This window comes from Carassius auratus, chromosome 5 (assembly GCF_003368295.1).
Source record: "Carassius auratus strain Wakin chromosome 5, ASM336829v1, whole genome shotgun sequence".
NCBI classification, from domain to species: Eukaryota; Metazoa; Chordata; class Actinopteri; order Cypriniformes; family Cyprinidae; genus Carassius; species Carassius auratus.
This window is the reverse complement of record NC_039247.1, coordinates 3,942,620-3,967,047: the sequence shown is the minus strand read 5'-3', so window position 1 is coordinate 3,967,047 and position 24,428 is coordinate 3,942,620. Positions and strand designations below refer to the sequence as shown.

Genomic DNA, 24,428 nt, shown 5'->3' with positions numbered 1-24,428 from the left:
CGCACATGCTGACCATCTATCGCTCAGAGTCATCAGGGCATGGGCTGTACATACCTCCTGTTTCCCATTCTCTTCCCCGCATTTGTTTTCCCAAGGAAATGTTACTCCAGTGCAAGCACTATTTAGGGGACCTGTGGCTAGAACATGGATAGGCTTTCAGTGGACATTTGCTCTTGTACAAAGATCCAGAGCCAGCTTTTGTTATGCCAGTGATATTTGCGGTGTGTGTGTGTGTGTGTGTGTGTGTGTGTGTTTGTGTAAAATGAGACAAAATGAACACCGTTTGAGGCTTTATTTCAAAATCAAACTTAGTAGACAAAAAGATGTAAAAAAAAGGCTGATACAGGAGTATGAAGAACTGCAAACTCACACATGTGCTCTGTTCCAGTAGTGAGCTGCCTTGATTTTGGTCTACTATAAGGCAACTGCCCTCTAAACAGTATTCTAACCATTATAGAATTTCAGGAGTCTCCGTCGAATCTGCAGACTTTAAATTGTGTTAAACTGTAACATAACATTTTAAGTGTAATCAAATTGGCTGTGCGAGTCAGTTCAACTTAAATTATATTAAACTGCCTCTATTAAATTAATTGGATGAGTTAAAGTAATGGAAAAACATGCTGACTTGATTTACTGATTTTATACCTTTTTATTTTATTTTTTTTATAGTGCAGTTCTACAACACATATTAAGCATATACTGTATTTGAAATACATTTTGGCTAAACAATTTTCTTTCATCTTAACTAAATACAGTGAATTAACTGTGATATTTGAGTATTTTAGAAGGTGGCATCATTGTGAATCATACCTTTTCAGAAGCTCCTTGATGCCTTAAAATGGGCAGCTGAATAGGTTTTGGAACAGATCTATTGTTTACTGTCCTAAGGACATGCTGGAGTCTCAAAATTGTGGCACATAGCTAGACAACACAAATCTAGAATCAACTTAAAAGGCATAACTAGCAGTGTACAGTAAGTTAGCATTACATACCAGGGGCCGGTTGCACCAGCTGTACGTAAGTTACAATTTAGCGATGTTTTGACGTAAATGGGCACTAAGTTACAATTTACACACTGCTAAATATTTTTTTGTTGCACCATTACACTTAATTAAAGTGTAACTATGTATAAACTAAATATTTAAGGAAGCGTCTGGTTAGGAGTAATGGTTAGAATGAAATGCATCAATATGCTCTTCTTTTAGACGACAACCTGCAATCCTTTAGGCATATGTGACGCTGCTGACATTTACGCTCACGTACTAAGACAACAATTAGGCCCATGTGAAAAAACTTACTTAGTTTATTTTTTAGCGAATGTTCAACAACCCATCTACAGCGCGGCTCTGTGCGCATTGGTCCGTGTTGCATTTGAGATGAAATTATAAATAAATGGCATTTCTTGTGTTTTTCTTTTCTTTCAGTATTTATTGATCCTTATTGAATTCAATTAAAGTTTCTGAATGTTATTTACATAGACTAATGTAATTATTGTATCATTTTTTATTTAAACTTGTTTTTACCGTTAGTATACATGAGACAAAAGAAGTTAGAATGAAGGATAAATTAAAATGTATATTTAAACAAGTTCTGCTTGTGTATTTGAAGGTTTATATAGGATGAGTTAGGTTAAACATCATATTATATGACTTCGCATAACTTTACGGAGCAACTAGCTAGTGGTTACGAAACCTCTAGTGTGGAATTAACGTTCTAATTTAAGTAAGAACTTACAAATGGCTGGTGCAGCCTTACCCCGGTGGATAATTCTAGAAGCAGCCATTAACCTAATCTCATAATCAGATTTTTTACAATATTAGCAGACTGACAGAAACACACTAAACTTCTGTCCACGGACAATACAGTTCAAACAAAGAACATTAAATTAGAAACACAGATTTAAATATAGTCTAATACTGTTAACGCTCTGGGGTCTGAGGGTGTTTTGGGGTCATGGAGAAGTTTTAAAATGCCCTGACATTTGTGTTTCTTTTTCAGTATCCTTAAAACATATTAAAATCTTTTTACATCTGTATAAGAATGCGCACATGATGCCTCTGATGAATATCAAAGATGTGATCCATGCTGCTGATAAGTCACCTTGTCGTCCTGATGTTTCATCGATTCTCTGAGAAAAAGAAAAATGTAATAAAATTAAACAGTTATTAAAATGTATACTCATCAAGAATGGCTATGTTATATTTCAGAAACTCATGTGAAAACCTTCAAGCATTCAAATTGCATGTTTGCACGCACACACACACACACACACACACACACACACACACACACACACACAGGTCTCCTCCCTTTGGCTACCCACAGGTGTACAGAAAGTCCTGGCTCTTTGGATCTGTCCGCACCATTATGTTCAGAAACATCCTTGAGGCTTTTTCTATATGGCATTCCAAGAGCTCATTAAGACTATCATCTTTTTCTTGGATGTATAAATCACAGCCTAACAGACAAAGGTATGAGAACTAGTTTGAAAGAAAGTCGGTCTATGCATGTACATACACTCAACGTACTCTAGCATATAGATAGCTTCAAACCAAATACAACTTAAAATAAAGCAATGAACTAAGTAACTAAACTTAAGGTCCTGCCAAGAACCACTGAAGAACGGATTTACCTATTTAAAAACAATTCTTTTGAAAGACTATCAGATACAAGCGTTTTGCCTTTCTTACCCAAGCAGTTTCTTTGTAGCCCAAATATTTAGCGTGAATTTGGCAGCACTACATAAACTCCTCACCAACTGAATTTCTTAAATATTTAGAAGCTTCATACACACCATGAGCCTTTATAATTACAAGATACATTAAATGTTCAATGGGCATACTTGTTTACCGATAACTATCTCTCCTGTGTGGGCCCCTGCTCTGTCTTTGATGTGTGATAGGACCAGAATGAGGAACCATAATTGCACATCAGAGAGCGAGAGAGAGAGAGAGAGAGATTCAGTGTTAATGACTTTGTAATGGGAAGGAGAAAGGCCTGCTGAGGCCTGCTGTGAAACCCAATCGCTGGAAAGTACCAGGGTGTCAGGGTCAGGTAAGCATTTAACACACACACACACACACACACACACACACACACACACACATGAACACAGAGATGAAAGGAGGAACAAAAGAAACACACCGATGCCGACACGGATACATATGTGGCTACATAAAGACACACATAGGCTATACACCACAAACACACAATTACAGTATACACAACGTGTGCACAAAGAAGGACCTGAAGTGGATGTAATGGAAAAATTGACATTTTGTTTTTATCAAACTAAGACTTTTAGTTTAAAGACAAAAGAGTAGATGCAAAAAGGTAAAAATGTTATTTATTGATATTTGATTCTTTAATGAAAAAAATAATAATCTTGGAGTCATTGCACTTATTGTGTACACACATATTTATTGTATTGTATTTTTACTTTAAAAATACCTGCATGTAATTATCTTCCGTATAATCACACTGTTGACCCACCCCTATATCAATATAGCACCAAAATTATTTCTCAATTCGAGGATTCAATAAGTGCATTGTTCATAACTGAATTTTTTTACAAGCTGTAGTTAAATGTATACTCCACACCAAAATGAAAATTTTGTTATTTATCACTTATCCCCCCCCCCCCCCCCCCAATGTCATTCCAAACCCGTCAAAGCTTTGTTCGTCTTATTTAAAGATATTTTGGATGAAAACCTGGAGGCTTGTGACTGTCAAGTAATATACACTATCAAGGTCCAGTAAAGTATGAAAGACATTGTCAGAATAGTCTGCCATCAGTGGTTCAACAGTGAAAAGTGAAAAAAAAAGTGAAAGTGATGTGACATTCAGCCAAGTATAGTGCGGTGAGAAGTAACGAATACTTTTTGTACTCAAATAAAACAAATGATAACTGCTTTATTCAACAATTTGCTCTCCCATATCTCTTCTTATCGCACCTTAGCCCCATCTTGGAGAATCTGAGCTGTACTCGACATAAAGATATGTTTCTACGTGTATTTATGCTTTGATTTGCAAGTAACGCTTGCACAGAAGAGCGTAAGCTGCCTGAGTACTGCTCAGATTCTCCAAAATGGGGCTGCGCTGATGTGGAGTGACACAAATTGTTGAATAAAGTCATTATTTTAGTTTTATTTGTGTATTTGGTTTGGAATGACATAGGGTTAAGTGATTAATGAAAAAAAATTCATTTTGGGTTGGAGTATCCCTTTAAAGACACCTGACATAGAGCAGGACCTTAATCCATCCTAAAAATAACAAAATACTTGAGAAACAAAATTAGATATTCAGACTTGCTTTCAAAGAATTTGTCTTGAATTCCTACAAACATAAAGATAACTGGTATAGAGAATGGATGGATGGATATCGTAGATTATAATTATTTTGGTAACTTTACAATGGTTTATTAGTTTATTAGTTAACATTAGATAACTACTTTAGTCAACATGAACCAAGAATGAACAATACTTCTACAGCATTTATTAATCTTAGTTCATGTTAATTTCAACATTTACTAATGCATTTTTAAATCAAATGTTGGGCTTTTTAACAAATTAATGCACTGTGAATTAACATGAACTAACAATTAACAACTGTATTTTCATAAACATTAACAAAAATGTACTGTAAGAAATGTATTTTTAATACATTAACTAAAATTAACTAACGGAACCTTAAAGTAAAGTGTTACCAATATTTGTATTATTATTATTATTTTATTGTATTTTTTAATGCATTTTATTTTTCCAATGGGATAAACGTCTCTGAAAACAAGCACTTTGATCTTATACCATTCTGCTTCTTCAGTAGATCTATAAATATTTGTTCTAGAGATATTTGTTTCTTTTGTTCCCTGTGTGTATCTATTGGATGGCATTATACAGAATTTAGCATTTTTCTCATGCAATTCAGTGTACATGTTTTGCTTTCCTGATGGGGATGAAAATTTCCTCAGAAGAATAGAAAAGAGAACACAACGGTGCACATCATAAGTGTTTTTTACTGTGTCTACTGTTCTTAAAATAAGCTAATAATGGCAGCGATACACTAACCTTAACTGTAACTCTGCCCCTTACAGACACATTCTGTCATTTGTAGATATTGTCCAAGATATTATTTTAGTGCATGTATTTACCTACTGTATATAATCAGTGATGATGTTCATCACAGCTTTAAAATGATTTATGTTTATGGCAATATATACAGCAAATATTTAACTGTATTAATTAACTTAATAGGTTTTGGAACAGAACATTTATTTTATTTTATTTATTTATGAATAAATGAGTAAATAATTACACACATAAAAACAAATGATAAAATAAAACACAAACAATATATCTGTTCCAAAACATATTAAGTTAACTACTTAGACAGCATAGAAACCCTTCCAACACATTATAATTATTTCCAAGATAGCTCTTCTAATTCTGTAGAATGGAACATGCTCTGCAAAAACTTTTTATACGTGACAGAGTCATGTCGTTATTTTAGCAACACTGTAAAGTCAAACTCTATTGAAATCACTCATGAGTTGAAAAGTGTGCTATTGAAGTGCCGTGAGTGTTATGTAAAGTTACTGCCGGAACGCATAGGGGTATAATGAAGGGGTCTGTGTCACACCCTTGAGATTTATCAGCACATTTGTAAAGATAGGAGGGCAACGGTACATCTCTCTCAATACAGGTGTGCACCTTTGTCTCCGGCACTCTCTGATTACCTTCCCCCACAGGATGAAAGAGGGATGGCTTTTATGAGGGGCAGGTGAGACATATTACCCCCCATGGCTGAAACTCTAGACATGATCTAACTGAAAGTGTGGGGGGCAGAAAAGGTTAGCAGAGGAGAGTTAACATCAGTTGACATCTTTGTTGTTGATGATTTTATATATATATATATATATATATATGTGTGTGTGTGTGTGTGTGTGTGTGTGTATGTATGTATGTATATACTGTATATATATATATATATATATATATATATATATATATATATATATATATATATATATATATATAAATAAATAAATAATCACAGGCATGAGGGTGAAAATGGATCAGGAATGATAAATAGGTAATATAAATCATGCGTTTACACTGGAAAACAGTTGAATTCTATCATGTCTCTGATGTCTTCCTTGAATGTGTATATATACGAGGTATATCCGTCCCAGCTGAGCTTTATGCGTTTATCTTCATCACGTATCAAGACTGTACATGACATGAGCACACATTTCAGTTGGAAGTTCAAACAAATCATCCCGTGACGCTTTTGCTTGACATTGTCACATTAATTCATCAGAAAAAGCCTGTTTTTTTTTTGTGAGACAAATCTACAAAAATATTGACTGGCATATTTAAAGCAATAGTTCACCCTAAAAAGAGAACATTCTGTAATTTACAATATAGATGCACCACCATGGTTCAAAACTCATTCAACACAAAAGGCAGATTTGGAGAACTGTACTGTATTATTTCTAGGGGTGTGCCGGTTTCAGAATTGGTGATGGCGGTTATGACGTGAGTCAAATGTGACGGTTCATAACATAACCGTCGGGGGGGGGGGGGGTGGGGGGGGGGGGGGGGCTGGGGGGGGGGGGGTATGCTAGTGGATCTGTCGTAGAGTCAGTTGGTTGTTCTTGGAGATAGCGGGTTAACTCCGTTTCAGCGCGCGCTCTGATCGGTAAAGGGGCAGAGATTTCAGACCTCCGTTTATTAAGGAGATGTGTCACAAAACTCATCATCCGCGCCACAGTTTTTTGAGCAAATTTCAAAGCCACACCCGTCTATTCTAGAAAGGATGCAGCAAAAATATTTAATGCTAATGTATGAGGCATAGGCCTACGCTGAGTTTCATTACGATGAGATGCGCTCTAGTTCACAGTGCAGTGCAAGTGAACGCGGCGCGCTGGTGCTTCCATGTCACGGTTATCATTGTCTGCTATATTTGCTTTTTATTTATTAAAATACATGCAATTGGTTGATGAAACATTTATTAAAATTAAGATAAAATTTGTAAAAAACGAAATTCGTTTTTAAGAAAGGTTTTCTACAAAGCAAAATTTAATGAAGTGGTAAATATGTCTGACGATTTACAAAACTTCATTAAGTGGTAAAAACCATGTTTCCCGATATATTGCGGATCTTATGATCCTATCTAAAAAATGAAAATAATTTTTGATAAAAAATGTTTGTAAAAAATATTTTAATGACACGGTTTTGCCGGTTATACAGTTCTAATGACAGTGTTCAACTATAACCGCCGGTCTCACGGTTATATACTAACCGTCACACCCCTAGTAATCCATGCGATTTCAATGGATGAAGACTTAATCTTTCAATTAAATCTTTGAATCTTCATATTTGAATAATTGACACTGAAGAAAGGAGTAATGCCTGGTAAAAATGCAGCTTTGCCCTTACAGGAATAAATAAATGCTGTGTCAGTGAGCACAAAAGACGTCTTTCACAAACATTTTTAGAAATCTTACCAAATCCAAACTAAATGCATAGAAACAGTGACCATTGCATATCTTGTGTGTCTTCTATTGGAAGAAACAGTCATAATCTGTGTCTGAAACTGCATAATTTCTAGTAGGCACTATATCTGGTTTAAAAACTTTCTTCACAAAGTGTTATAAAGTACATTCTATATAGTATGAATTCGATCACATGACCTACCAGCATCATTGTGTCTCTATACTGCTATTCACAACTCCTTTTATGTGGCTTAATACTATATAGCCATTCACAGCTATATAGTATATATGGTTATTTATTAGTATATGTAGCACTCAACTATGCATATTCAGACACAATACAAGCAAGGGTTTGAATGATATGAAAATAATAAAAAAATAACAAAACTGATTTTTTTTTCTACAAGTATTTTTTAAATGGCATGATTTCAACAAATATTCAACATATTTCTACTAAACAAATGTACAACATATTTGGACAACAAAAAGAAACACATTCATACTCACTTCTTTTGTTTCTTTGTGTACACAACGATTGCTATCACCATGACAGCCAGCGCCAACACTGCACCAACACTCCCCAGGACAATGGCTAACGTATTATCTGGAAATACACATTTGTTTGTAATTAATAATACATCATTGTGCCTCCCCCTGTGTAATATGAGTGTGCAACATTACGCTGTATTTGCATTCTGTACATTTTTATTTAGCAGACACCTTTATCCAAAGTAACTTAAGATGAATACAACAGCTGACATGCAGGATCCAATCTTGCTTTGCATTTTATTCAGTTGAGTGCTCTTGATAAATGGTTAAATAATCAGTTGCGCTTTCCAATGCAAATAAAACGGTGTTCTTTATTAGAACCACAAGTCTCCTTTGGCCTCAGGCTAAATTCCTGACACGTCAAACAGGTCCGAAGACATGTTTGGTTAAACGATTTCCGAGAGTCTTAGCCAGGTGCATTTCGCATGTTGTTCCGACACTGGAGAAAACTACTGACAAATCAAAAGCTCATTGAACGAAACAGGCACACAAACACACACACTCGCCTGTCATGTCCTGAGACTTCCTTCCTAAAGTTTCTGATTAATATACCCCTGTGTGTTATACCACATTCTGATATATGGCTGCAGGATAAATGTATTTGTATGTAAGAGCGCCTGAACACAGGTTGATCAAAACCAATCACTGAAAAGAAGTTCCTCAAAAGAAAGGTGTGTGTATACATCATCTGAACTGAACTGGAACCTTCAGGTCCCAGAATGTGGCTAATATGGCATTGTTAGTGTTTGTTAGTGGTTGTCGGGGTGTTGCTAAGGTGTTTTGAGTTACTGTAAATGTGATCTGGGTGAGCCAGGTTTTGTTTGCTTTGTCATCAGTTCAATAAAATATAATTTGAGGTGTCATTCTGAGGAGTTTTTTTTTAATTACTACTATTATTTAACTAAAAAGGTATTAAATTGATCAAACATGAAAATAAATACTTTTATATTGTTACAAAAAATTATTTAAATTAAATGCCAGCTGAACATTCTTTTCATCTAAGAACAAAAACTACATGAAATGTTGCCTTTGCATTGCAATGAGCTGAAATAAAGTACGTTTAAGTTTTGATATTTTATTTAAAGTTTAATTCAAGTAACAAAACTGTTTTTATGGTTTTAGTCAACTATAATAACCCTGTTACAGTTTTCAGAAAAAATATTAAGCAGCACAACTGATTTCTATACTGATGATAATAAGAAATGTTCCTTGATCACTGAATTAGCACATTAGAATAATTTCTGAAGGATCATGTGACACTGAAGACTGCAGTAATGGCTGTTGGAAATTCAGGTTTGCCATCACAGAAATAATTTTAATATAAATGATAATTATTATTTCACAATAATAATGTTTTCACTGTACTTTTGATTAACCAAATGCAGCTTTGGTATAAGAGAATTCTTTCACATACAATAAAAAAATTACCAATCCCTTTTGATTGGTAGTATGAGCCATTAAAATAGTGATGTTTTTTCAAAGTATCACTAATTATGCTCAGCATTTAAGGTGAACAGCTCCTGCTCGTTTCACTTTATAATCTATACAGCTCTGTCTTTACTGCACTGCAATCAGTCAACAAGGTATATTTGATATCAACAATGCAGAGCTCATTGTTTCTGCACATGTTTTTTAGCCCCTCAAACACACAAGAGGGCTGCAGGTGACCTGGAACAATGCTGACGACATGTTGCCTTTGGAACAACAAAAAAGAGCAAGTTAGTGGCTAAACTCGCATTGTCAGTTTTATTCTGCATCATATTCCTCCTCTCTCTGCAGCGGAGTTCAATCTGTCACAACAGATTTTCACTGGCAGCTTTGTCTGTCATTTCTCCATGCCCCCCTCCCATCATGCCGTTTTGCATCCTCCCAGGCCTATGACTGTCTCATTGGGATGTGCATTCATATGCGAGTGTCCTCTATGAATAAATATATCCCTCTCTGTTCTTGGAACTTGGAGAGATGATTTCTTTTTCACATCTACTGCTCTCCCTAATAGACTTCTTCCCTTCCCTATAGCCTCGTTTTTCCCATCTTATGCCTCTTTACGGATAGAGAGTTAGTACCAGTTGACAAAGCGGTACAGCATCAGTGCCATATGTTGAGACTCAGGCCATCTGCAGTGCAGTGACTCACATTTATACAAACACACAGTCCAGATGGGCTTCATGAGGTCAGACTCGACAAACAGCGCTATTTAACTCTCAAAACTAGGGCTATAACATCAAATTGATAAAATTGGTAATCAAATTGACAATCAACCTTAAATTTCATTACAGATTAGTTTATTCAACAGGAACAATGCATTCCCATTAAAAACACACTTCTAGTTGGATAGAAAATTATTAGATTTAAATTTACAATTTAATGTGTGTTCATTTGAGATGGCTTATACACAAATGTAAATTAGCAAAAAGTGTCACCATTTTTTTAAATTTCAGTAAATTTTAAATCTATATAGATACTGCCATATTGTTGATACGGTTTTGTGAACTTATTTTGTGTACTAAATAGAAAAGAGAAAATAACTTTAAGAAATTTAATTTAACTGAATAATTACATTATGAACCAGTAAGCAATATTATACTATCTAATCTAGAACAACTGCCATTTTTGATTACATTAGGTAAAAAGAGATTTTGTTTCATTCCTTTCACTAGTTAAAATTACTGATTAATATCTGAAACAAATTCTGCACACATTGTTTGGGAGATGTTTGAAATTATGATTGAGGAAAAAAATCATCAGATTGTTGAATTATTTGTTGGTTTTAGCTCTTCAAAGAACCACATGATTGCCACTTCCTTCATTTCACCCTCACTTTCTTGCTTTTTGCTCGTCTGAATATGAACTGGGCTGGAATGCATGCAAATAACTAACCGTTGAGGGTTATTTGCCGGGGGTTCTGAGCGCTGTAATGGGAAGTCAATTACAGGCCCGATCCCAGCACCACTGATATGCTTGACAGGGATGTGGGCTAGAATGTCAACCTTTATCAGCCAGTAGCCAAAACAAAAGAAAGAGAAGGAGAGAGTAAGAGAGAGGGAGAACAGAGGGAGAAAGATGACTGAGACACCACACTGACTTAAAACATGGGAGTAAGCAGAGGTTAGTGGGACTATCAATTCAAGTGGAGGTGGAGTCCCGGCCTGAACACCTTGTTCACTAAAGATACTACGATACATGTCAGTTCTTATGAGCACCAGTCAAAACAAAGATAAAGACTATAGATATGGCCACACCATAAGAATGAAAAGATGTTCATGTACAGAGGGAGGTTATCTGTTGGTTGTGCTTTCATGGTAACTAGAGCAGATCTGTCAGAAACTTTTATGACAGCTGAAAAATTACTTTTGTAAATGAAAAAAACCCTCCAAAATGGTCTCACGTCATTCTCATGAACAACAGAGTTATACACTATTTTAAAGTTCTTACAGTTTATTTACCCAAGAAAGTACTGGCTAGTATTAGGTGAATACATTGGTTAAGGTTAGGTTTACAGGTAGGTTCAGGGATAGTACCTAGTTATTACCCAGTTATAGTAATTGTTATAATAAGTGCATAGTATGTACATGCGGAACAGGACTGTAAGTGCTACTAACAACACTGTGTATGTCAGTACCTGTTAATACACATTCACATTCAGAGATAGAGGGGAAATCCTGCTAAAGGTTAAGAAAGACTGGGCTGCACTATTAAAAATCTAAAAAGAATTATGACTTAGTGTTATTATTAGGACATTAGGACATTAGGATTAGGACAGCAGGACTCTGAACCAGTTCAAGGAACGAAACTGAAAACCAGAAACGAATTTTTTTTTGACAGGAACAGAAACAAAATTCTAAAAAATTTGTTCCGAACAGAATTTACAATTTGAAATGGTCATTAATTTGTTAAATGTCATTTTATATTTGAAATTTGGTGTCAACTAAACAGGAATTTAGATATGCAAATGCTGCAGCGCTTGTTAATGGAGAAAACAGAATAAAACTATAGGCTATATTGGCCTACACTAAATGTATTGCATTCAAATCACTGACAGATTAACAAAACATAAGGAAAAAAAGTGCTACGTTTCGGTTTATTGTGACGTGTTCCAAAGTTCACAGAAAGGAAAAGGAGACAACAGAAAAGAGTTTTCTTTATTTTGCAAAAGCTTTACAGATTATTTATATTACAGTTTTATTTATATAGCAAATCTTGACAGTTTTGAGTGATCTTTTGCTTCTGTCTGTCTAACCAATCAGCTTTGGTATGACCATATCCTACCCTGTCAGATTTTGCTAACTCACATTAAAATAATTTGATAGTGAAATGTGCTACCTATCAGATTTTGCTTCCAGCATGATATTAATAAGGTGTGAGGCTTTATTAACCTACCCTAACCCTAAACCTACCCTTACAGTAGGATATATACAGTGTTGAAATCATAATTTGATAGGTAGCATTCGAGCTGCACGATTAATCGTTAAAAGATCGCGATCTCGATTCAGACACCCTCTCGATCTCATTTCTAAATGACAATGATTCTCCGAGTCTGTTAAACCTTTGACAAAGTCTTACTGGATCATTCAGATCCGTGTTCGCACTGCCGCTGACACAGAGAGAGCAGTTAGCATGTTATGACCATTAATCGCTTACCAGCCCTAAAATATATATATATATATATATACAGCAAAGACCAAAAGTTTGGAGACACATTAACATTCAAAGAGTTATCTTTATTTTCATGACTATGAAAATTGTAGAGTCACACTGAAGGCATCAAGGACTATTTGACCAAGGGAGAGTGATGGGGTGCTGCGCCAGATGACCTGGCCTCCACAGTCATCGGACCTGAACCCAATCCAGATGGTTTAGGGGTAAGCTGGACCGCAGACAGAAGGCAAAAGGGCAAACAAGTGCAAAGCATCTCTCAAGACAACTCTTTCAAGACTGTTGGAAGACCATTTCAGGTGACTACCTCTTGAAGCTCATCAAGAGAATGCCAAGAGTGTGCAAAGCAGTAATCAAAGCAAAAGGTGGCTACTTTGAAGAACCTACAATATGACATATTTTCAGTTGTTTCACACTTTTTTGTTATGTATGTAATTCCAAATATAATTCCACATGTTAATTCATAGTTTTGATGCCTTCAGTGTGAGTCTACAATTTTCATAGTCATGAAAATAAAGAAAATTCTTTGAATGAGAAGGTGTGTCCAAACTTTTGGTCTGTACTGTACTGTACATATACATACATATATACATATACATATATATATATATATATATATATATATATATATATATATATATCTCAAAATCATAAAGTCACTGCTGGAAAGGGTTCAAATATGCAAAGATGTTGGAAAACTGAAGAATCTGCAGGAGCTTAAAGATTTTTCTGAAGAATGCTGCTCAGTTTAACTGTTCAGAACAAACAAGGGACTCATGCACAACCATCACAAAACAGAAAGACAGTCGAGGATCATCAGGTAACAGCACACAGTATTAAGAACCAAGGGTTCCCAAACTTTTGAGTGGGGTTATTTTAATAATTTCAGCAATTTTTTTGTCTTGTGGACTAAATGTTCATATCTTTTATGCACAATATCTTACTCAGGACAGTTCTAAATAAAAAATAACATGCATTTAGTATGATCTCTCTTATTTTTTGAAAATTACTCATTTTCACAGATTCTGCAAGGGGTGCCCAAACTTTCGATCCCCACTGTGTGTGTGTGTATATATATATATATATATATATATATATATATATATATATATATATATATATAAATATATATATATATATATATATATTTATGTTTGTAAACATTTTGGTTTACTGGCATTTTAGCACATTATTTCTGAATGTAGCCTAATAAAATGTGAGCCTATGTGACTTGTTTTTTTTCTCACTCTCAAAACGCAATTTTTTATGGGTTAAGATACCAGATCTCTTCTTTTTCTTTTGAATAGAAAACGCTTTATTTTAATGTTAGGATTATTATTATTATTATTGGCAAAGAAAAAGTTTTAAAATAACGTTATTAACCGTTATGTGAACCGATTGGATTTTGTTGTTGTTTTCAAGTCCCGGTTTACAGGAAATGTTGCTCCGCGAGAACTCTATCTCTACATCTGCTCTGAGTTTGGGTTGCTTATAACATGCATTTAGGAACCCAATATGCCCCATCTTACCAAAATTGTAATGAGAAGCACTTATAAAGTGGCTCCTGTCAACAAATGAGGAGCTTTAATGGCTCCCTGTAGGTTTCTGACTAAAAATCTGGACAGCTTAACATTTGAAAATAAAGAACTTAGGACAGTCATATTAGTATCACAATCTTTTCTGTAATGTAAAACAAACAAAGAAAATAGCATGATATTATTTTTATTAAATGCAGGTGGGGGAGAGAGAAAACGTAGAGAGAAACATGGAGAGAGAGAAAAAGGTAAAGGAGAGTGCGACAGGTAAAGAGGAGGGGAAGCCAATTTAGTTTGATAAAACCCTGGGCACATTACTGACCTGTCTGACCGCAGCGGTCTGGGAGCACCCATATATCAAGAAAAATGCTCTCCTACAACTTCCTGATGATAAATAATGATCTGTTTAGCTGTGCGAGATGGCGGCTGGAGAACGACGGTCTGCAGTGATGTGCCTGCACAATCCAAAGTAACTCTGCAGGTATTTAACTGTGTGAGTTTAATAAAAATCCTTTATCTGAAAGTTTCAGAGTTCACAAATATGATTATCAAGTTAAACAATAAACTCCACGATCATTGATCGATAAAGCAAGTAACTCCGGCTGTATTGATTAAGAAAGTGTACTTGCACACAATGTACTTTTACTACCGGCAAATAAACGGCAAATACTGATCAATATCACGTTTGACAAACTACAAGTTTCAAAGCACTGGCTGAGCACCAACCCAACCAAAACGATTTATTATTTCCCCCCCCAATACGAATGATCCAACATGTTTGCAATAGCGTGCATTCAGTAAATTCAGCGTGCGATCATTTGGCTCACAGGCTGATGTGTTTTGTAAAGTGTTGTGCAGCGAACCCCCAGAAAGGCCAGCGAGCCAGCAGGGATGAATTCTCAGCAGCTGTGGAGCAGATAAACGATTCATGTGTTTGATGGAGAGAGTCCAGATCAGATTCTGTACAGACCCATCCTGAAGATTCCTATCGAGAGGAAGTATATTGTTCCGCTCTGATGAGACCGAGGGGTCAAGAGTTAACAAGCGCAAGTACATCCAGGTCGGTCTGTATGACTGCTGCGCTCTCTGTCTGTATGCACGACTGACGGTCAGTTTGACAAGAGAAGTCTCTTTAGTCATATTAGAATGATTTCTGAAAAAAATCATGTGACACTGAAGACTGCTGCTGAAAATTCAGCTTTGCCATCAATTTATGAAGGAAAAAATGGAACCCTTTAAAAAGGGAAACACTGTCATCTAGTGGTTTGGAATGATATGTCATGAGTAATTGATCTCAGAATTTTCACTCTCCACTTCTACCTACCAGCCACACATTGCGTATCCTGTCCAGACCATCTGCCGTCGTCTTGACAGGTGCGTTCTTGGGACCCATAGAGACGGTATCCACTGTTACACGAGAACGTGACTGTTGCCCCCTCCAGGTACAAGGTTCCTTCCTTCTGACCGTGATTAGGTGGTGACAACCAACCACAGGATTGCACTGAGATCACAAAATCACAGCCATTACCAAACCATAAAAATAAATTACACGGATAACAATCAGATTATATGCAAGTCTCCAATGCTTCATAACTGAGATATGGTCAAAGATCACATTTTCAACAGTATGCCGCTGTTATTTAATCTGCATTTGATGGCGTTTAAAATGCAGCAAACAGCTAAAGGTTATTGGGATGCAAAACGTCACTATGTAATGCTGGCATTGATCTTTATCCTCACAACCAGTTATAAATACATAACATTTGATAAGACTTAAATTAGCATTGTAAAAATCTTAAAAGCACTAATACAAGTTTCGGGTGACCACAATTTGCACCTTTTTAGAAAACAAAAAATAAAGTATTTTTTTAAATGCATTCTAAGTATATTAATTATTTTTAATTAAAAGTATATGTTTAGTGCCATATATGGTATTTTGATGCATAAATACATAATTCTTCAGGATGAGTACATATATATCGGTTATGAAAGAACATAAACAACTATGAACAGGGCTCATCCAATTAGATTTTAAAGCCAGAAATACATGGATTATAAAATGTATTTTTAGGAGAGCACCTAAAACATACAGAAGTTTGGGAAAGGAAATATTGCAATTAATATTTCTGCAAAAAAAAATAAAAATCTAAAAATATTAGAAGATTTTTCACTATAGGTTTCCTGTGAAATAGTTCCACTTACCAGGCTCCAGAGCTTTCTTGGTGGACGTATGACTCCGGTAGGCCAGCAGTGTGGCATTGCCTTGTTCCAGACTGCGCATGCTTAGTGCGTCATATTTACAGAATGAAGCCCCCTCTCCGACACATAGGTTCAGCGTTGGCTCCAGCAGGGGATCCTCTGGGTCTTCAGTCACGGAAAAGTTTGGGATGAAAGATGGATCGTGCTTTGGGGCATAGTAATATTCATTCAGGAGGTGGGTTGAGTCATAAGTAAACAGTGAAGACTCATTCGTAATGGCCCCTAGAAAAGAAAAATATATGGTACTTTGTGGGGAAAAAAGAGGCAAAGGTTTTCAACTACAGCATGAAATATTACAAATGTTTCACATTGCTTTTCAAGGTCTTTTAAAGCATTAAATTATGCTCTCAAAACCAGATTGGTTTTAATCGTTTACTCTTGTACTTTACTTATTTGCAGCTGTTCTTGTGCAATTAAATCTAATTTACCCAGTTTCTATAACCGCTATACAGCTTCAGTAACACTTTGTTTTCAATTAATATTTTATTTATAGACAAAAAAAGCATACAGTAATTCGATTTTTTTTTCATTGCAACCACATAAACATATATAACAATCAACTAAAATAAATAATAATATGATATGAATATACGATAATATGAATATATATAATGATATGATAATAATAATAATAATACAAAAAACTAGACATATGCATTTACAGTATTTATGTGACACACTAAATCCCTGATTCCACATAAGCCACATGGAATAGTCATAGAAAGAATGTGAAATGGCTTTAAATTAGTAAACTTTACCTTTACAACATATGGAGCCTTTCATAAATTTCGGTTTCAATCGATTTCATCACACACTGACTGAACTAACTGTGCTGGCAATAAAGTAATGTAATGTAATGTAAAAGTGAAACGGTTACTCACAGCCAGCACAATAAATGAATATATCCCGTGCACTGCTATTGAGAGGGATGATCAGGCCATTACTAGAGGTGAAATCATCTTCAGGCTCGTCATTCATTGTACCGAGCAGCCCCTGTGTGTGGTTCTGTAAGTCATGCGGCAGTAGGACGGTAAGGGTCATGACCCCTCCACCTGCCCTGACCTCTACCCCTGTCCCAGACGGAAACATCACCGTCACATCAGTAGGTTTAGGGGAAAAAACAAAAACACCTGGAACGAGACACAAAAAACAAGAGATTGTAAAACAGATCACATATACAAACAAGTAACACAACATTTAACGTAGCAGACTATACTATTTTTCATCATGTACATTTGCTGACATGATAATGGGTGCTTGTTTTAACAATGTGTATAACAGAAACTGTGAAGGTCAATGGCTGCATTAAGAAATTATGCCAAGATTTTAACACATTCATTTGTTTTTCAGACATCTTCTTAAGTACTCCATAACCGTATAAAAGAAAAACATAACACAAAAATAATTTAATGACAAATATTTAAGCTTCACTAATTAATAATGGCCAATTATGTGCTCAATTATTTGCCAATAATTATGCATTTTACAAGAATACGCTGGGGTTGGTTTGTTTTATGTTTATAAAAGATGTCTCTTATGCTCACCAAGGGTGCATTAATTTACCGTAATAAAAAAATACAGTAAAAACAGTAATATTGTGAAATTAAAATAAATAATTTAATTCTAAGTGCAATTTATTCCTGTGACAGCTGTCATAACTTCAGTCTTCAGTGTCACATGATCCTTCAGAAACCATGTAAAATATGTTGATTTGATGCTGAGAAACTATTTTTCTATTTTGTGCTTTTGCTAAACTGTGCTTAGCTAAAGCGGACTTTGAGAGAATCAATACGCTGGTCTCACCCTTAAGGTCGATCCATTTTTGCTCAGAGAAGGGAAGCACCTGTTGGTTCATTAAGACTTGGAGCTCATCTACCTGGTCTCTGAGACGCACCTCGATGACATCAGAGTCTTTCTCCCTCAGGGCCACCGAACTGAGTCGCGTTGCCATAGCAACAGTACCTGTGAGAACAATTTTCTTAGCCCAGGTCTGATCCAATCCACCCTTAATACGGAAGGCTCCAGAACTCACCATTCTCAAATTTCATCGGTTCAGTCCTGCCTTGCACAGACAGCTCATAGTCTGAAGAGTGAACCAGACTGTACTCTCCTTTCCCATTGAAGGTGAAAGTCACACCATCGAAGGTCATGAAGTGTGGGTCACCAAGCACAGCAGCTGATGAAAAGATAGAAAAGATAGGGATGCATTAACCAACACTTGCACAAAAATCTAAAGATTATCAGTTAGTCCACAGCTTTGACAAGTTTGCATATGGTTCAAGACATATCTCAATCAGTTCATGTCCTTTTTCTATTTTGGCTTCCAATGTAAGTGTCAAAAATTTATAATTAATAACATTTAAAAATAAAATTATTCAATGAAATAAAATCTAGATTACAGATATTTTCTGTACCTGCTCTAGGAGGACGATATGTTCTGCAGTCACTGGACGGGCGGTGAGTGAAGTAGTATTTGCAGTTGTCTGACCACAGGCAGCAGTAGTAGAAACTGATGACATCATACTTCCAGTGAGAGAATCCTGGAACTCTGGGGGGTTTCTTGTATGGCGGCTCCCCCCAGTCGTGCCCTCGATCTGGGGTGCTGCCACCAATGGAGTCTCCTGTGAGCACCTGAGCTCCAGTGCTGTCATAGCAACACTGCTGACCGGCACCATACTCAGGACTGCAAGGGGAAAAATATACATTAACAGACTAAAAATCAAACTGCACAAAGCTATTTATTAGTACTTACAAAGCACATATTAATGCCTTATTCTGCATGACCATATTTTAGATCTCGGAATCCAACATGTACCTAAACTTTAACTATTCATTTTCTATGGCAAGAGAGGTGTGTGTGTGTCTATACATGCATATCCAGCATATATGCACATTAAAAAAACAAAAAAAAACATCATATTGGTCAATAGGTAATTGGAATAGGCATAAATCAAATCACAAATAAGCACAAATCTAGAGAACATTAACTAGTAAGGTTTGCTCACAGATTAAAATCGCAACAAACAGCACAAATGACTGCGTGAAAGAAGAATGTACTTTTTGAGAAGACATGTTTGGGCAGAATATATCATCTGCGATCACTAAACTCCAACTTATATGAGTTTTCTGATCATCAGCACTTAGTTCTGTAACGTGGTTGCCAGGTTGGGAGGATCAAGTAGACCACTGGGCAGAAAATGTATCGATATAAGGGAAAAGCTAAATTATGCTTTATATATCGAGAGAAGCAGAAACTGCCATCACAATTAAGTAAATGTATTGTGAGCCCTATATGAACTGAACCAACACAGAACTGACTCAATGCTTTTATTCTTTAAAACTGCTTTACAGCAGAATTTGAGTTAGGTTTCCATAATTCTGCTATTTTCATGTTTATTGCTAAGCTGCTTTGACATACTAAGCATTGTATGAAGTGCTATAGAAATAAAGGCGACTTGACTTAAGTGGTATATTACCTGCCCTGTATGGCTCTGACGCAGTGAACTGCACCTGGATGGTAAATGCAAAAACTACCTGCCTCGATATCACAGCCATAATCAGTCTGAAAAAACACACACACACATACACACAACTCAGCATAATGAGCTCTAATAAAGAAACAAATATAGCTTTATCACATTTAGTTATAGTTGTTTTACCCTATGTATTTATTATTAATTGCCAAAATCTTTAATTGGTAGAGTACAAACAATTCTCAAATAATGATGTTTTGTGTCCAAAACAATATCAGATTTATTTATTACTCTACACCTACATGAAATCTTCCGGTGTCTGCACGGGCCTGGGCCAGTGTGCACGGGCAGTCGGTGATCTCTGTAAGGAAATTGGGCATTGCTTTCTCTTCTTTATCCCAATTGATACACTTCTCCAGGGCCCAGCCTGCAGAGTCCTTCCTGAACGCCTCCTCTAGATGCCACGCGATCGCATGCGCTCCACTCCACAGTGAGTTAACATCTCTGCACAGACAAGTATGTCTGCATTGGAATTTGGAACCATGACAATTTAAATTTTAAAAACTATAAAAGAAATACTAATATGAACTAATAACAGTTGTTACCGGGCTCCGTCTGGTTTAGTGCTGGGACTGACCCGCATGCTCCCTAGGTCCCAAAGGGAATATGAATGTTCTGCGATTTGTGGGGTGAAACTGAAAACTCCACTGTTGGGTACATCTCTGCCCACGGTGTACAAATACTTCCACTCAGCCTCCCAGTTTGCAGAATATGCCTCTCCTGTTAGTTTAATAATAATGTATATCTTTTATTTGCATTTTCAATAGACGGTACCGATTATAAACAGATAGACAGAAAGGCAGAACAACTGACAGACTGAAAGAACAACCGACAAACAGAATGACAAAACAAATGGTAACAGACAGAAAGAGAGAAAGAATGACTAACAGGAAGCACAACCTGAAAGACAGACAGCAAGGACAGAACGAATGACGGAAGGAACAAATGACGGCAGAAATAGCAACCGACAGACAGAATAAATGACAGACAGAAAGAACAACAGAGAGAATAATAGAACTAACGACAGATAAGAAAGAATGACCGCAAGACATAACGACAAAAACAACCGACAGACACAAAGACAGAAAGACTGACAAAAAGAAGTTCAAAATGACAGACACAACAAACTACAGACAGAACGACAGCTAAAACAAACAAGACGGAAAGGCAGAACAGCCAACAGATAGAATGACTTAAAGACTGACAGAAAGAAAAAACGACGGACAGAATTACAGAACAACTGACATCCAGATAGAAAAAAAAACCAGACAGAATGAGAATAATAGCTAGAATGAGCAATAGAAAGATAGAAACGGGAGACATATAGATATAGACAAACAAGACAGAAATATAGATCTGTGCTCTACTCACCAGTCTCATTGTAACCCCACAGCTCAATGTTGACTCTCTCTGCTTTTATTAGAGATGGGATCCATATCATCTTTAAATCTCCGCTGACGTTAGGAGTGCCATAGTACTGCCACTTTGTGGCATTGTCAAAAATGATCTTGTAAAAAGGACTCAGCTTACTGTGGTGGACTAATCAATCAGACAGAACACCTTATGATTAAAAGAAACACTTCTACGTTAAGAAACACATATTACAATGAACTTGTGTCAATATTTGGGAGGTCTGACTACAATATCTAATCGGCCATAATGCAATAACCATACGATCATAACTAATATTAGCAAAGAACAACACTGAAATGTTCTAGAATGGAATATATCCTAGGTTAACAGATTATGTAAAAATGTCACTTTTGAAACTTTTCAAATTATTTTGAATACCTTTCACTGATAAATAAGAAATGTGCAAATAAGGTACACTTTGACTGATTTTCCCACAAAACCTCACGTGCACTATGATTTCTGTAGCTCACCTGAGAGCCAGCGCCCTGATCTGTAATAGTTAACTCCATCTGTAGACACCTCAAAAGGGATCCAGCCCGACTCGTAGAGCAGCGGAGTGATACAGTGGCCCACTCCGCTCTCATCCACATAGCCCTCTGTCAAAATCTCTGAATGAAACCTGTGAAACACACACTGTTCAGCACTGGAGTGTTATTATAGCGCTGATCAGATCTGACACACTTTATTCTGAGCAACTGAGGAACACAAAAAAGCTATTCACCCTAAGCTGGCAGTGACAGGAGAACATTTCTATCTTACTTTTCAGCCTTCACCAAAGCCACTGCTAGTACCAAACAAACATTTGAACTCAAACGTTGTTCTAGAAAACTTGAAGCGCAAAATCAAGAGAAAAACATTGAGCCAAAACTCCCGTAATGCCAGAATATGTGATTACTGAACACAAAATGCAAAGATAACCTGGACAAAATGATCTTGTGTGTGTGTCTATAGCGTCTTTAACTACACACACACACACACACACAAATGGGACATGGAAACTTTTTCGGTGAACAAATACTTAAAAACACACTGTTGTTGTGACATTACAGTAAACTTGCAAGGAACTTGAAATGTCTCCAGTGTTTATGAACAGTTGATTTGTGCGCTTCAGTGAACATCAAGTTTTCTTGCACTCTTACCTGCAAGTGAGGTTAATGCTCTGATCAAATGTAGCATTGAGGATTTTAAAGTCTGTGCCTCCCAGCAAAGAGCCAGAGTGTGGTTGAATGTCAAGGCAAAACAGTTTATAATCTGCACAGCAGTCCTTCAGAGATTCACATGTTGCATGACAGGAGCATGAGTTAAACTTCTCCCCACAGCTCCTGGCACATGACTGTGCTAAGAAAGGAAGTTAAACATTGCTTCAACTGCATTCTCTAGTCTAGAAGACAGAATAACAGGCTAACAACAGAAACAACATTTGATTATTACTGCAGTCCAGTACATGTAAGAAGAAGAGCTTACCTGCAGTCCTGGAAAACAGCTGAAAGAGCAGCACTATGAACATACAGAGATGGATGTTGTTTTTATATTTGCACAGCATTGTTTCTGGCTAGAATAACCCGAAATGTTAATATCAACTTAGGCGTCGTATGCAAACTCTAAACTCTGTGGTTCTCAGTCATGACATTGTGACAAAGGTCTCTCTCTCGACGTACCTTGTAACTGTTTAACAGTCAAGGACTCGCTGCAGCTTGCAGAAACATACAAGAGGCAATAAATGAAACTCCAGGCACAAGAAATGTGCCGCACATATCATGTATTTCTTATGATGCTGCTATCTGCGCAAAGCATTATCATTGCACGTGTACATTTATTAGGATTGCAACGTTTTTAACTCGACCTCGCGCAACTTTTGGAATTCGCCCACAGCGGGTGTGTGCAAATCAATGTGACCATAACGGGAATGCCCATTGCCCAAAAATAAAGCTTCAGAATTAAAGTCCTTTGAAATCAATAAATGAACTATAAAACAATAAATAAATAAACTTTTACGGATTAGTGTATATATACGGTTTTAAAATGGAAGCATCTGTAAATATTTAATTTACTGAATACATGCATTTTATTTAAATATGATCAATAGTATGCATATGTGTAACGTTATATTAAGTACATACATAGATGCGTTCAAACTTTAGTGTATATAGTCTACTGTAATGAAGTTGCAATTTATTCAATATTAAATATACCAAATAAATAAATAGGTGCCTTCAAGCTTCTGAAGATTAAACTTTCGAAGATTATTGTTACAGCCTACCTTGTTAAATGATGTATAATTTTATTACAATTTAAGAAATTGTTACCACGATTGCAGTGCACTTTTGTACAAGACGAATTAAATATTGGTTTATAACACATCTATATTTATTTACAATAAGTAAACTAATGTCGTTGTACCGTGATGATTTAAAGAGCTTTGTGATTCACAGCTCCAGTGAAGTGACTCCTTCTGATTCATTGATTCAAGTCATAAGTAGAGGGCAGGTGATATCGCTATCATCCTTTAGTTTAGTTTCTGAAATGTTTAACTGTAACCTAAGGACAAAAAGTTGCTTTTAAAGTCAGCCGTTAAGAACAAGAGACAATTTTATGAATGTACCTGCTTTAGCCAAACGAAAAGCTTCGATTCTTCACGTGTGAAAATGCACGATTGTTTACTCATCAATATTCATAGATGCATTAAGAATTTAAGGATGTTTTAAAGCACATTAAAATGCGAAACTAATTTAGAGTTAATTACTGACTTAAATTAAAACCATATACAATAAGAATCTGAATATCATGAATATTCACACACGTAGCAGCAAATTACTGCCAACGTTTCGATCGTCAATTCAAGTTAATTATAATATATATATATATATATATATATATATATATATATATATATATATATATATATATATATATATATATATATATATATATAACTATAAATTATTTGCAAAGCCATAAAGTAAAATAATGATCTTAAATAATTAGTGT

At 35.9% G+C, this 24,428-nt stretch overlaps 1 protein-coding gene across 1 annotated transcript; it reads right to left on the bottom strand.

Annotated features, from left to right (window-relative positions):
* Positions 1-277: 277 nt before the first annotated feature.
* Positions 278-23,325, bottom strand: susd2 (sushi domain containing 2). The gene is made up of 16 exons (XM_026244790.1): positions 23,099-23,325; positions 22,905-22,992; positions 22,580-22,778; positions 21,911-22,059; positions 21,399-21,566; positions 20,573-20,747; positions 20,270-20,471; positions 19,971-20,056; positions 18,909-19,177; positions 18,527-18,670; positions 18,298-18,456; positions 17,376-17,624; positions 16,438-16,716; positions 15,560-15,736; positions 8,003-8,099; positions 278-2,128 (listed from the first exon to the last, which is right to left on the bottom strand). Exons 2-16 carry the CDS (start codon positions 22,981-22,983, stop codon positions 2,068-2,070), a joined length of 2,493 nt encoding a protein of 830 aa, XP_026100575.1. The 5' UTR covers positions 22,984-22,992; positions 23,099-23,325; the 3' UTR covers positions 278-2,067.
* Between the last annotated feature and the right edge of the window lie 1,103 nt (positions 23,326-24,428).

Excerpts from the sequence above, each read along its gene's own strand:
- susd2 (XM_026244790.1), bottom strand. The coding sequence starts at position 22,983 with ATGCTGTGCAAATATAAAAACAACATCCATCTCTGTATGTTCATAGTG. Across the intron at positions 22,779-22,904 it reads GCTGTTTTCCAGGACTGCAG|CACAGTCATGTGCCAGGAGC; the intron begins GTAAGCTCTTCT and ends TTCCTTTCTTAG. Across the intron at positions 16,717-17,375 it reads ATTCATTTATTGTGCTGGCT|GGGCCATTACGAATGAGTCT; the intron begins GTGAGTAACCGT and ends TTTCTTTTCTAG.